The 15,588-nt window shown below is 44.5% G+C and overlaps 1 protein-coding gene across 3 annotated transcripts in view; it reads right to left on the reverse strand.

Annotated features, from left to right (window-relative positions):
* CLPTM1L (CLPTM1 like) overlaps nt 1–11,509 on the reverse strand; it is a 103,869-nt gene extending 92,360 nt beyond the window's left edge. For 2 of the 3 annotated variants that reach the window (XM_043508501.1, XM_043508500.1), the window contains exon 1: nt 11,034–11,351. In XM_043508501.1, the coding sequence (XP_043364436.1) occupies nt 11,034–11,225 (192 nt within the window). In that variant the 5' untranslated portion in view covers nt 11,226–11,351. Of the gene's footprint in view, nt 1–11,033 lie in introns of all 3 variants that reach the window. The other variant, XM_038389208.2, reaches the window with a different exon arrangement.
* Nucleotides 11,510–15,588: the final 4,079 nt, after the last annotated feature.

The raw sequence follows: 15,588 nt of genomic DNA on the forward strand, positions 1-15,588 counted from the left end.
ATTAGTCAAGTGTTAGAGGTCTGTGCTGTAGATCTAAAGGTTCCAACCCTTCTGGGCTCCATCTGATTTTTTTTTTCTAGATTGCTTTTTTGAAAAATTGGGAAACGGCAAAACACATTTAAAGAAAAAGAAGGTTGCAAAATTAAACACACTAAATTTAAGAACTGCCAGAATTAATGTTGCCTGTGCATCTTTAATTCAGTCCCCCTATGCTTATGTATGCACTATGATACAATCTTAAATACATGATCATATGCTACTCTTTCTATAGAAGAATAAGAATAATACCCAGCTCTAATATATTACTTTTCATCAATAGCTCTCAAAGCACTTTACAAAGGATGACAGTAACATTATCCATATTTACTCAGGGGGAAACTGAGCACAGAGAGGTGAAATGACTTGTCCAAGGTCATCCAACAAGCCAAGTGCAGAGTGAGGAAGAGAACATCGGTTCCCTGAATACAAGTCCAGTACTCTAGCCATAAGGCCACATTGACCCCCCCAGAACCCTTTTCTCATTCTGTACACAGGTTGGACTATGCTCAAGGAATGAATGAGGACTTTGTAGCAAATGAAGTTATCTTGTGAATAAATTGAACAACTGTCTTGTCAAGCTTGAATGAAATAAAAAAAATTGAAAATGTTAGGTCTCAAACTTCCATATACTTCAAAATGTAAGCCATGCAAAAATAAAGCTTAAGTTTGTGGCTTGTGGTCAGGACGCGCTGCTACCAGATAGCAATATCTGCTGACTCCTGTGTACTTATCAACCCCAAATTACCCACAATCAAGATCTAATTAGCTACTGAAAATAAATAGGCCTCAATTATACGAACAACGAACAATTGGACATAAAAATTAAATATGCATCTATTATATAATTAAGGCAACCACATAAATAATGTGGCCCACCCTGATTGGTTGGTCTGTTCTAAAACATGGTCATCAGACCAGATAAAAAAGATGAAGGCACAGGACAGCTTGTGTGTGTGTGTTTTTGGTCATACCTGACCCACAGCCCCTGAACGGAAAAGATGTGCACTTCTCGACGGTCTGTATCTGGCCAGTGCGGAAAGCGGCCAACTGAAGGGCAACGTATTTTTCCGACGAATGCAGAGTAAGTCTGGTCTCTCGAGCCGAACAGATCATAGTCGTATCGATACCATAGTCGATAGTAGGTAGTCGATAGTAGGGAGCTGATGCATAATCGCTTTGCATGTATTTGTGCTCGTCTTTTAAGTAGTCTGAGCGGATGCATGTGGTGCTGTTGTTCATCAGCTTTATGTTGCCTTTGAAATAGTTTGTCACCAGGAATATAAAGCTGGTGAATAAGAGCCTGACTTATGCTTGTCTTCGGGGCTTTTATTATGACTTGCCAGGACCAGCATATGTAGAGTAATTCTTATTCAGTGCTAGGCTTTGGTTTTCCTTTTTCTGTTTTGTTTATGCTGTTCAAAAATCATTAAAAGCCTTTCTTGAGGAATAATTAATAGTTTTTGCTTATTTTACATGGACACCACTTAACCTCATTACATCTGTGTTGGGTGGCAGGAAACAGCGAACACCCCAGGGTGAATTAGGGCCCCGAGGCGTGCCTCCTTCTTCCTTCATCTCCGCATGGTATCAGAAGTCGGATTGTAAAATCCGGGATGAGGGGACACGTTCAGACACTTAACCCGTCTGCCCTGAGACCCGTAAGCCTCTAAAGACTCTGCGACATAGTTTACCTTTTGTGCCATCCCTTTGATCTACAGTGATAATATCAGCATCAGCATAAGTTATAAAAATTGTCTTGTGCTGGGGTTTATCTTGTCATTGTGAATTTACAATTCTCCCCAGGTATTGAGTTCTGTCGCAGGTCCACGACTGTATGGTTTTATTCCCCCCCCCCCCCCGTGGTATTTGATGATTAGCTAAATGAGTTTATGGTCCGATCCAGAATTAGTTTCCACCTGGACTTTTTCGCACCTTTGTTTTTTGTTTGCTGTTGGAGTGATTTGTTATCTTCCTTAAAACGTAAAGTATTGCAAACTATAACCATGGCTGCTAAATGATTAAGACAAGATGCCACAAAATTGGCAGGGCAAGTGTCATAAATATAAAGGGAAGAGTAAACACCTTTAAAATCCCTCCTGGCCAGAGGAAAAACCCTTTCACTTGTAAAGGGTTAAGAAACTCGGATAACCTCACTGGCACCCGATCACAATGACCAATGAGGAGACAAGATACTTTCAAAGCTGGAGGGGGGAAGAAACAAAGGGTCTGGGTCTGTGTGATGCTTTTGCTGGGGACAGAACAGGAATGGAGTCTAAGAACTTATTAAGTAATCTAGCTAGATATGCATTGGATTCTGTTTGTTTAAATGGCTGAGAAAATAAGCTGTGCTGAATGGAATGGATATTCCTGTCTTTGTGTCTTTTTGTAACTTAAGGTTTTGCCTAGAGGGATTCTCTATGTTTTGAATCTAATTACCCTGTAAGATATTTACCATCCTGATTTTACAGAGGTGATTCTTTTTACTTTTTCTTCTATTAAAATTCTTCTTCTAAGAAACTGAATACTTTTTCATCGTTCTTAAGATCCAAGGGTTTGGGTCTGTGGTCACCTATGCAAATTGGTGAGGACTTTTATCAAACCTTGGCCCGGAAGTGGGGGTGCAAGGTTTTGGTGAGGATTTTGGAGGGAGAGTCTTTTCCAAACGGGCTCTTTCCTAATAAAATAAAACCAGTTAGACGTTTGGTGGTGGCAGCGATAAATCCAAGGACAAAAGGTAAAATAGTTTGTATCTTGGGGAAGTTTTAACCTAAGCTGGTAGAAGTAAGCTTAGAAGGTTTTCATGCAGGTCCCCACATCTGTACCCTAGAGTTCAGAGTGGGGAAGGAATCTTGACAGCAAGTAACAGAAACAAGGAAGGAGTTAAAAAAAAATATCAAAAGAAGCTACACAGCCCTGGAATGCTCCCACCCACCTTGCAGGGTGGCAGGCAGCCCAAAGACAGCCATCACAGGAATAGAATAAAACATTGAAAACAGCTGCAAGGAACCTACAAAAAATACATGTGCCATCCCCTATCAAATATTTTTGGTAAACAGCAGGCTTCAGGTAGCTACCCTGTGCCTGAAAAATGGGGACAGAAATGGAAAAAGGTGGCCCTAGCAAAATTAAAAGATGAAACTGGGTCCACTGCATTGTAACCGCCACCTTATAATAAAAGCCAGGTTCTGGTTAAACTTAAACCGAGACCTAGATTGGTGCCTGTCAGAATGGAACAAGTAAGTGCACAAATGGAAAAAGTTGCACACAATACTTTCACTGAATTGGTAAATCAAATGAAGGAAAAAAATGGAACAGTTCACAGAGCACGTTAGGAGACAGGAGCTGTGACTCAATCCCAGGGAAGTGAATAAAAAAGAATTTCAAAGTAAAAAAACAAAATTAAGTGGGTTAACACCTAAAATTGGTGCATTAAGACATGGAGTTGCCCCAAAACAGTTAACTACAGCAAAAAAGAGCACTCCTGCCATCCATTTGGCACGCACACAAAAGCAACAGACACTGGGGGAACAAATTCAGGTTTTATAAGAGCATGTAACTACCCCCACTCTCCTCTCAAAGACAGGATAAAAACCAGGGGCGCAGTTCCCAACCGTGCAGGTTCCCAACTATTTTGACGCACGGAACCACACTCCGCGCTCATATCTAAAAACATAACCTTCTTTCTAAAATATTTTTACATACCAGTTAAGTTTCGTCCTTTATATGCTTTCTCAGTTTGCTAAACTCGCTGCTGCTGCCTGTACTTCCATCTCGCTACCTTCCTAGGTTGCACGTCACTCCCCACTTCCCCCGCCTCTCCTCACTTTAGAGGTTTCTGTAAAAACTAACTTTTAAAACAAAAAGAGAGAGCCAAAGGAAAAAGCAATTTAAAACAAAACAAAACAACAAACAGAGAAAACAAGGTAACACCTTTACTTTGCATAAATCCAGTAAAATGATTATTTTAACTCTTCAGGAATGCAACAGCTAGAATTATTCCTAATTTTCTTAAAGATATGGTTGCCAAGCAGCAAAAATGCACACTTTTCTTCTTTCCATATAGCAAACTTTTAAAATAATGTTAAATATGAAATAATAAAAAGCCTTAAGTTACTAAATTAATACAGCAAAGTTTGCAAGTAATTTTTGATTTTTATAAATGTTTATTAAAAGTTTTAAACAAGGTAATAACTTGCTTATTTAGATGTTTAACCCTTTTGTTTATTTTGTATTTTTGTTTGCCTTATTTTGTATAGTTATAAATAGAATTCTGGCACCATTTGTTTTAACTGTAAGTTTGTCCTGTGTCTCATGTGTGTTGTATGTTGTGTGTCACGTGACTATTTTTTATTATTTTTATTTTGTTGTAACAAAAGTCAATTTTATACCCTTTTAAGAATATGTGCATATGTGGTACCACACTATTTTAAGATCATGGTTGGGGTATAATCATAGTATTATTAGCACCAATTTTTTGTGCAAAGTTCAAAAAGGTTTCAGTTACAAATGTATGTACATATATATTTCTGCCTCAACAAATAATGCAATTGCAAACAAAAGAATTCTCTTTTATCAACCACAGTTTGTTTTGTTTTTTATTTTTTTTTAAATTGTTATTTAAAGAAAATATTTAAGGGGAAACCTCAACATTAAGGTAAAAATAATCCTAACAAAATGTCAGTTTCTTGTGTGGGCTTTTTATAAACTTATTTGCACTTTTGAACATAGTTATAAGAATGTGATAGCAAAAATGTTTTAAAACAACAATTTATGCATAAAGCTAACCAAATAATTTCAACAGGTTTACACCTTTGGCTCCCAAACATAACAAAGCATCATAAAAGTTTAATATCCTCAAACTATTTGCATGGACCTATACTTAAAATTTATTTTGATTTAATTTTATAGTTGGTTTAATTTTATACGCTTTTCTTTTGTTGTTATGTTATGTTAATGGGAAGCAATGGTTGTTAAAGTTTGTGCTTCTAAACAGTTAACAAGAGTGAAGTTGATATCACAAGAAAATTAACTCTAAAAGGCTTAATAAAATTATGTTACTGACTCTTTTGCTGAAACAAAATGTTCAGCAAGGGAAAGCAATACACTGTCTCATGGAAGATTGTGAGCATTTATTTTAGCCGTTAAGCATTACATTTAATATAAAATATTAGTAATGCACCTCAAATGAAAATGAATGTCTATACAACAATTGCAAAAAGTATAGCTTGTGTTATAAAAGACTTGGTCCCTATTACATTGTAAACACATTAATACACAGATTAATTTAAATTTGGTTTACTAAAAAAATGTAAAAGACAAAAACAAAAAAAAACAACCTTTATTATGTTAATTAACTAGCTATTTAAGTTGCATCCCACAGACTAAAGACACCAGAAGATATCACACTACAAAAATACCAGATGATATCAGTATAAATGAAGAAATCCCCAATCATCAAAAAAAGAAAAAAGTGCTTTATAAATAAAAGACTGGTCAAATACACTTCTACCTACCATATATGGACAATTAAGTTAACAATCAGCTAAAAACCACTAGCTGAACCAGGATAAACTGTCATTTAATTTCTTGGTTACTCTGTAAACTTGTAAATAAACTTGGTTACTCTGTAAAAACAACTGTATTATTGCTGTACTACTGTATTATTGCTGTACCACATTTACAATGTGCATAACCTTGCTCAACTGTTCAATCAACAACAAATAAATGGCAGCAAACAACATAAAGGCAAGGAAAAAAACAATTAGTAAAGAAATTAAGTTCCACAGCAACTACAAATTGGGTAAACAAATACCTTGTTAATACCATTCATAATTTGGGTTACTAACACTGCATCCTAACTAAGGTACATGTTATTCAAAACACGTTCAGTGTCTGCCCTATCAATTTTGTTCAGTGTCTGGGTACCAATACTAATCCTGACACAGCAATATTTGAGAAATTGGTTACTGTCCATTCAGTAGGTTTTGTGAAAAATAACATCCATAAAAACAACTGGATCTATGGCAACTACTGGTGTATCATGGGGCAATGCAATCCATGGAACAAAGAAGCTAGCATTTCCTATTTCCTGCACAGTGAAGCTTACCAAAGGGTGACAACCAGCAGTAAGGGTAATCAATAACATAAATGGACAGTACTGTTGTCACTACTCCAAATTTTTGTTTTACTTCTCATATACATAGCACTATGGAACACATTATCACAATCCCTATTTCAGTATTTCAAAACATTCAGCCTACTAATACTAATGATATAAATGGTTACTGTAATTGCCCTAATAAAAGTGGGTTGCTATCTGCAGTACCACAAGGTCCAAACTACAACAACAAATTGAAAAAAAATTGTTATGCTTGAAAATAAATTGCTGTTATATGTATACATACATACTATACATATATGCCTACATACACTACAAATATCTGTGCCATATCCATATTATGCATATATACTAATGATTTGGAATCAATCACACTACTACATTCTTCAGTCAAGGTCCCAGACCTAACATTCCCAGGCCCACATATTCTTCTGGGATTGGTAGTCTGTTTTACCATACTTATTGTTGGAGCCTTAATATTTGCTTGTATTCACTATCTGCCCCCTGTTATAACGGAGTATACACAAGTGAATGTTATTCTACCCAAGCCAGAAGTTTAGGCCTCGAAGGGAAGTGAATAAATTGAACAACTGTCTTTTCAAGCTTGAACAAAAGAAAAAAAATTGCAAATGTTAGGCCTCAAACTTTCATATACTTCAAAATGTAAGCCTTGCAAAAATAAAGCTTAAGCTTGTGGCCAGGACACACTGCTACCAGATAGCAATATCTGCTGACTCCTGTGTACTTATCAACCCCAAATTACCCACAATCAAGATCTAATTGGCTACAGAAAATAAATAGACCTCAGTTATATGAACAACTAACAAATGGACATAAAAACTAAATTCGCATCGATTATACAATTAGGACAACCATATAAACAATGTGGCCCACTCAGATTGGTTGGTCTGTTCTAAAACACGGCCATCGGACCAGATAAAAAGTATGAAGGCACAGGAGAGTGAGTGAGTGTTTTCGGTCATAACTAGCCCACACCCCCTGAACCGAAGGAACGTGCACTTCTGGACTGTCTGTACCTGGCCAGTGTGGAAACCGGCCAACTGAAGGGTAACATTTTTCAGACGAATGTAGGGTAAGTCTATGGAGTAAAGAAGTCTGGTCGCTCGAGCCGAATTGATCATAGTTGTATTGATACCATAGTACAGTCAATAGTAGGTAGCTGATACATAATCGCTTTGCATGTATTTGTGCTTGTCTTTTAAGTAGTCTGAGCGGATGCATGTGGTGCTGTTGTTCATCAGCTTTATGTTGCCTTTGAAATAGTTTGTCACCAGGAATATAAAGCTGGTGAATAAGAGCCTTACTTATGCTTGTCTTCGGGGCTTTTATTATGACTTGCCAGGACCAGCATATGTAGAGTAATTCTTATTCAGTGCTAGGCTTTGGTTTTCCTTTTTCTGTTTTGTTTATGCTGTTCAAAAATCATTAAAAGCCTTTCTTGAGGAATAATTAGTAGTTCTTACTTATTTTATATGGATACCACTTAACCTCATTACATCTGTGTTGGGTGGTGGGAAGTAGCGAACATCCCAGGGTGAATTAGGGCCCCGAGGCGTGCCTCCTTCTTCCTTCATCTCCACACATCTGTACAGCCTTTGTTTCACTGAAAGCTAGACAAATTCAGACTAGAAATAAGGTGTACATTTTTAATGGTGAGAGTAACTAACCATTGGAACAATTTACCAAACATTGTCAGAGAGTCTCTATCACTGCCAATTTTAAAATCAAAATTGGATGTTTTTCTAAAAGCTATGCTCTGGGAATTATTTTAGGGAAGTTCACGGCGTGTGCTATACACATCAGAATAGATCATCACAATAGTTCTTTCTGGCCTTGGCATCTTTGAATCTATTTTTTAAAGAACTTGAAGAACAGACAATAAAGGAGGGTCTCATGATTGAGATAGCTGGATTCTAACCCTTCCTCTGCTATACAACTCCTATGCAATAGAAGGCAAGTTATTTAACCAAATTTAGCTAATTGTGTGTCCCTCATTTCTGAGTGCCCAACTTGAATCCTGTGCTGTGCAGGAGGTCGGACTAGATGATCAGAATGGTCCCTTCTGACCTTAGTATCTATGAATCAATGAATCATACAGATGTGCAGAAGTGCTGAGCACTCACAACTGCAAAACAAGTCAGCTGGAATGGTGCTTTGAACATATAAACTACAATCAAAAATGTTAATTACTCTGAAAAATCCAGACCTTGGTGTCTCAGATGAGGAACTCCAAATTAGTTAATACAGTGGAATCCCAATTATCCAATCTCATTGGGCCAGATCAGATATCCAAAAATCCAGATAAACCAGAGAATGGGCAGCAGGACTCCAACTGTCAGCCCCAGGTGACAGGGCTCTCGCTAGTAGCGGGAGACCCAGCTGCTATCAGTGCCAGGTGGCTGGTGGCTCGGCTGATATAGAGAGCTGGAAATGGAGGCCTGGTTAAACAGGGTTCTAATGTACTTCTGACAATTTTGGCCCTAATGTCTCTGTGCATCAGCACAATGGAGAGAGTACATTCCGCTTAATAGCAACACAGACATTAACAACTTCCCACTGACATAAGTGTTTTCCTAAGAACCAATCCTGTCCCACTGATTTTAAGGCTAATGGGATTTGGATTCTGGCACCAGGCACGCTACTTATTAAGAATGCAGTTTGGAAGAAAGACCCCAGCTGCAGGCAGGTTTGCGTGGCTGCCCCGGGGAAAGGAAGCACTCAGATGTGCCACCAGGGGTCAGCACTCTACATGTCCCAGTGCTTCCTTCTAAGGCTGCAGCTCCACAAACCTGCCTACACAAGATAAAGGGCTGCAGGCCAGGCCGGAAGGCTATGAGCAGAGCATTCGTGGGAACGGGGGTTGCAGCCCAGATGCTGGAGCTGCACAGTACTTCCACTTGTAGAGCCCTGCATGGATACACAAATGTGTATCCGCATCCAATCTGTGATCTGCAAAAATTATTGCCCGAGCAGCCCCCCCTCCAGGGCAGATGGAGGGACCCAGGCTCCCCACAGTGGCCAGTGTGGTTCTCCCCGAACAGGCTCCAGCTAGGGAGGAGGGTGGCTTGGAACCACAGTAAGAGTCGGGTGGGCAGCTGTGGGGAGCCACAATGGACCTTCCACCTGCCCTGGCTGTAGGGCCCGAGCAGCTCCCAGCCCCTGCCCCCCCAGCCCAGGGCAGGTGGAGGATCTGCGACTGCCCGCTCTTACCATCAGAGTCCTGTACGGATACAAAATTTGTATCTGCACCCATGCTGGTATCCGCAGAAATGGTCCACAGATATAAAGTGGATATCTGCGGATCTGCAGGGCTCTATCCACTTATGTCCTGCTGGGGTACTGCAGCCAGGGAAGGAAGTGCTGGGATGTGCTCAGCCAGAACTCCTGGAGAGAGGACTCCTGTCTGTGGGCCTCAGTGCCTGCTAAAAAAGCCACACCATCCAGGCTGCAACTTCCTACCCTGCTGCTACTCTGCTCACAGGCACGTTTGGAGGTATACAGCCAGGAATGGCACACTGCAGCGCTTTCTTTCCTGGCTGCCCAACTGCCTTCCACTTACTGGCAAACACAGAATAATGGCGATTTTTTGTTGGCAATCAAAGGGATTGCTAATAAGAGGAATCTACTATGGCACCACCTCATTAGAATGTCCTGAAGCTAAACTCATTAATGTTTGTGAAGCACTCATTATGGTCAGAACACTACAGAAAAGCCCATGAGTACATTAATAATTTTGTATTCAGTTCAAGGTTTAACCTGTGTGTAATAACGAAGGCCTAAAACCACATTAAATAGGACTGAACACTGCATATGAATAGCTAAGCCACTGAGCACCGACCATACAATGTAGTGTATGACACAGAGATCCTAAAAAGAAAAGGAGTACTTGTGGCACCTTAGAGACTAACAAATTTATTAGAGCATAAGCTTTCGTGAGCTACAGCTACAAAAAGCTACGAAAGCTTATGCTCTAATAAATTTGTTAGTCTCTAAGGTGCCACAAGTACTCCTTTTCTTTTTGCGAATACAGACTAACACGGCTGCTACTCTGAAACCAGAGATCCTAAAGAAAACAAAGTGTATGACCATGTAATTAATGACTATCTTCTCAGTGCTTAACTTCACAACCCTATTATTATTTAAGTGTAAATGCTTTTTGGTACACAATTCTGTATAAATACTTATGAGTATTCTCTCTCTTTTCTCCTAGCCTTGGCAATACTGGAAGGATGTTTGGGAAATACAAACTATAGGAACATAAAATTCTTCTAGTTTAATGAAATTATGCCTGCCTGGCCCACTTGCTCAATTTCTTTATTCAGATTTCTCTCCTTACTCCCACTCATTCTCTTCAACTACCTGTTATTTTATTCCTCAATTGCTCTTCATAAATCCATTTTCGGTCAATACACAAGATCTCCCTTACATTCTTACATATCAGCCTCATTACTAAGCCGCTCTCGTTTCCACGGTATATTTTGTCTTCCACTTGCTCCTTCTTCTCTTCTACACCACGTTGCTATCCCCGAGTCTCATTTCTCTCCCTACGTCCCCAACAATGTTGGGAGCACGGATTATAGACTGCAAACAAATAAGGCTCTCGCCTGAGGCATGTAGGGCCCGACCCCGTTAACTGCTGCACAGCTAGTGCCCGTCAACTAGACGCCGGCAGAGCCCTCAGGCTGCACAGCCAACGCGCTCACCCCGGCCGGAGCCCGCAGAGCGGCCGACCAAGGAGAAGCTAACCAACTACGGCCTGCAAAGTAGCGACCCCAGGCCGCAGGCGCGGGGCCAGGGAGCCGCAGGCCGCCCCTCGGGCACGGGAAGGTGGGGGAGAGCCCAGCGCGCGTCTCACCTGCAGCTTGGGGCGGCGGGCCAGGTAGGGCCAGATGCAGCCCGCCGCGCCTCCCGCCCGCTCCTCCTTGGCCGGGCCCGGGGCGGGGCAGGGCCGCGTACAGACGATCCCGTACATCACCCAGCACGTGTGCGCCACGTACACCGCGAACACCCCCACCACCAGGCTGGTGAACGAGCTGCGGCTCAGCATGGCCCCGCCGCCACCGTCCGCGCAACCGCCGCGGGGCTCACCCGAGCCGCCCCTGGCCACGCAACGCCGCCGTCCCCGCCACCCGGCTCGCGCCCCGCCCCCTCGTGCGTCACGACCTCCCAGAGACGCCGGGCACACGTGACCTACCTCTCCCCGCGAGAGGCCTGCCGGGAAAGGTGACGGCTTCCTGCGGCGAGAAGAGCCCCGCCCCCACCGGCATCGACCCCCCCCCAAGCACTGCTCACGCGCCCCGGGCCACGCGCCCCGTCACCCCGCGAGTTCGCCGCGCCGGATCCCGCTGCAGCCGCTCTGGCGGCAGCGTGACCGGACCAGGGTCCGCAGGGCGGGAGAGAGGCTCCTCCCGCCCCCCTCCCCCCGGCGAGGCCAGCCCAGCTGCCGCCTCGCCTGCGCCTGCGCCTGTTGGCCGCTGTGTGCCTGGGCCCTGCGCCCAGTCAGTCGACCCCTCTGCAGCTGGGCTTGCCCGCTGCCTGGTTTTTCCATGGAAAGTCTGGTCAAAAGGGGACTTGTACCGTGGCCAGTCAGTGATACTGACCTGACACCGAAAGTCCACTGACCAGGCGCCAGATCATTAACCTATGACTGCCCCTGCTCAGCTGGGCAGCCTCCTGCTCAGCTTTCTCACAATGCTCCTGTACCCACCCGCCTCTAGTGGGAGGCCTCCTAGCATGGCCTTCTATTTGCCCCCTTACCAGGGCTGCTGTGTATTCCCCTATTTCCCCCTGCTCCTATACCAGAGTCTCCCATTCGCTCCCCTATGTCAGCAATTATTTGTGTCCTCCTGTCTCCACCATTCCCTCACTTCGCTTGATGCCAGGAGCTCTGTCTGTCCCCATTCCCATCTCCAGCGCCTATTAGGGGCTCCGTGTGCATCCTCCCCACTATGAGGATCTTCCAATTTCCCCTTGCCAAAGGTTCTGTATGACCTCCATCCTCCCTTCCCCTACACCAAGATCCCCTATTCCCACCCTATGGCAGATGGTTTGCCCCCCGAGCTAGGGGCTTTGTGTGCCCCCTCTCCCATAGCAGGGTTCCCTTTGCCTTGTTTTCCCCTTCCCCCATGTAAAGGGGTGTGTTCACAATGTCTTCCGCCCTCCCCCCTCACCATTATCATTTATCTGAGGTAAGGAAGGATGGGCAGGGGTATTGTTTTATGCTGGAAGGTATTAATGGATCCTCTCAACCAGTTTGATCTATAAACAATTGCAAAAATGCTTGTAGTTGTTGCTGTACTAAATAGATTGGGGACCTCTATGTCCCCGCATTTTCCCCAAAAATTGTTAGAATTTTGGCCATTGATACCTAAAACTTTCCCTGAAATTTTGGAATTGGTTGGAATATGTTACAGACAAATTATTACAAAAATGCTATCTAGTTGAGTTATTGGTCTCACAAACTCAGAGTTTATGCAGATAGGTTCTTCCACTCTTTGGGCTCCCAAGCAGCCTCCCACACTACAAAGTTGGATCATCCTAAATTCACATTTTTTGACATAGTTTTGCATGTGTCCGACCTAAATTAGTTTCCTATCAAAATAAGCACCCCATTTAATCAACATTATAACACTACCTCCCCAATGATGCAGAGTGAAAATCAACCTACTTCTGTCCACACAGTACAAGTCTAAACACTGCATTAGCTGTGTTGACCCTAATGGTCCTCCAGCAGATGCTCCTGTACCCACAACATTGTTTGCTCCAGGACCAATTTTTGAACTCCATTGCCCACGTGCATAGACGACTTGTGCCTCCTGATACTGGGGAGGGAGGCACCATGAGACCATGAGACCACCCCACACCTGGGGCCACAAGAGCAGGGAGCATATGCCTCTGGGCCGAGCTGCAGCCAGTCCCTGCCCACAGAGACTCACAGTACCAGTGTCTCCCCGGAGTTCACAGATACCTCAGCAGGGGAAACATGGGGCACAGGCAATGCCCCTAGCTCTGAGCCAGGGAGCCTGCTCCTAGCACCTTCCCCAGCAACCCCACGCCCTGAACCCAACCCAGAGACCACTGTGCTCTCCCCACCCGACCAGAATTACCAATGGGGTGGGGGGGTCTCTATCCTTCTGCTGAACCCCCGGCACATTTCCGGGTTGTTCAACTTCTCCAGCAGCCAGGCCCAGGCAGGAAGCAGGATGGAGCCCCTTCTCACGCCGGCTGAGGGTGGCTGCTGCAGGTTACTGCCTCTGTGCAGCAGCCTGAGAGTGAGTCCAGCTGGGGAGATGATGGTGGCCCAGCCTCTCTGCTCCCCGCCTGGGCCTGGCTGCCAGAGATGGGGTCTGAATGAGCCAGAAATGTGATGGGGGGGTGGGGTGGAGGGGAACTCTGATTTGCTCGGCCCCCAGCATCTGGGCCCAGTGGACAGTGAAGGGGGCAGGCTGACACCACCTTCCCAACCGGGTTCTGGCAGGCAGCCTCCATGCTGCCCTGAGCAGCGACCCTGAGCAACTGCCCTCAATCAGCATGAAAAAATGGCTCTGTCCCACCCCTTCTGCTCCCCTCTCAGGCCCAGCTGCCAGAGAGAGGGGCCATATATGCCAGAGGGCAAGTACAGCAGGAGGACAGACCCCCTCTCCAGCCTCCGCCTCCCAAAAGGCCGAGCAGAAATCTGGGGCAGCACTTGACCCCACATGCTGTTTGGCGGTGCTTAGGACTTTCCAGGAGGGAGGGGGGAAGAGCAGGGATGTGGCGTGCTCAGAGAAGGAGGTGGAGAAGGGGGGGGGTGGGGATTTGGGGAATAGATTGGAATAGGGGCAGGGAGGGGGTGGATTTGGGGCGGAAACTTTGGGGCAGGGGTTGGAATGGGGGCAGGGAAGGGAAGAGGCGGGGTGGGGAGGGGCCTCATGGAAGGGGTGGAGTGGGGGCTGGGCTGGGGGTAGAGGAGGGGCTTTAACCAAAGTAATTCTAAAAGTAAATGTGTGTTTTGTTGTGCATTACTGAATGTTTATATTTTATTAAAACCCCTCTTTGCATTACAGTTTTTAAAAAGTTAATACATTGACTTTTAATAGCATACTATATTACTTTTCATTTTTTTCATTTTTGACTATACTTTTGTATCACTGTATGAAAAGGTTTCAGTGATGCGGCCCTCAGGCCAATGTACTAGTCCTCATGTGGCCCTCGTGGTGATTTGAGTTTGAGATCCTTGATCTAGTGATTTCTCCACCATAATATCTGTATACCCCAGGCCCAGATGCACAAAAGGAGTTAGACTTTTTGGCACTCAGCATTGCAATGCCAAACTTTTAGGCACCTAGAAAATCACAGGAACAACATTGTGATCCACAAAGCCTGAGTTAGGAGCCTAGGTTCCCTATACAAGGAATGGAGAGAGATAAACGCCCAATAATGCAATCCACAAAAGCCAGCATACTAGATGGGGAGCGATCTAAACTATCCAGTGGGAGATGCCAACAAGGGAAGTGTGTCCTAACCTCTGTCCCTCTTTTGGAGATAGTAAGTCCAAGCTGCAGGGAGACACCTATCTCTCCTACTGATCCACAACCTGGAAACCTTCTCATGGAGTTAGGCAATTTAGGCACTTAATTTCTTACAAACTCAGGTTAGGCACCTGACTCACTCCACACAAACAGCTGAAGGAGGAGCCACTGCCTGCTTTATGACTTTCAGCCCCGAGGTTAGTGCACACCCCTGCTCCAATGCTGGAATAATCATTGCTAGAGTGACCATCTTGAATTTTTGAGCTTTGACAAACTTGTTGAGTGCTCTGAGGTCTAATATTGTTCTCCAACTTCCCTTCCTTTTGGAATTAGGAAATAATGAGAGTAAAACCCTTTTGCCTCATAGATGTTGAAGTCCTGTTTCTATGGCTTCTAACTGGAAGAGACGATTTATCTCTTGTCATAGTAAACTCTCATGAGAAGGGTCCCTGAAGAGGGACAAAGAAGGGTGTTGTGGAGAGGGTAGGAAGGTAAAATGGATGGAATACCCATTGCGAACCATCTCCAAGACCTATTGATATGATGTAATGCAGTGTTTCCCAAACTTGGGACACTGCTTGTTCAGGGAAAGCCCCTGGCGGGCCGGGCCAGTTTGTTTACCTGCTGCGTCCGCAGGTTCGGCCGATCGCGGCTCCCGCTGGCCGCGATTCACCGCTCCAGGCCAATGGGGGCTGTGGGAAGCGGTGGCTGGTACGTCCCTCGGCCTACCCCACCCACCGGCAGCTCCCCACCCCACCCTAGCTCACCGCCGCCTCTGCTCCGCCTCCTCCCCTGAGCATGCCACCACTCTGCTTCTCCCCCCTTGCCACAAAACAGCTGTTTCACACGCCAAGCACTGGAAGGGACTGGGGAGGAGGGGGAACGTGGCGGGCTCAGGGA

This window comes from Dermochelys coriacea, chromosome 2 (assembly GCF_009764565.3).
Source record: "Dermochelys coriacea isolate rDerCor1 chromosome 2, rDerCor1.pri.v4, whole genome shotgun sequence".
NCBI lineage: Eukaryota > Metazoa > Chordata > Testudines > Dermochelyidae > Dermochelys > Dermochelys coriacea.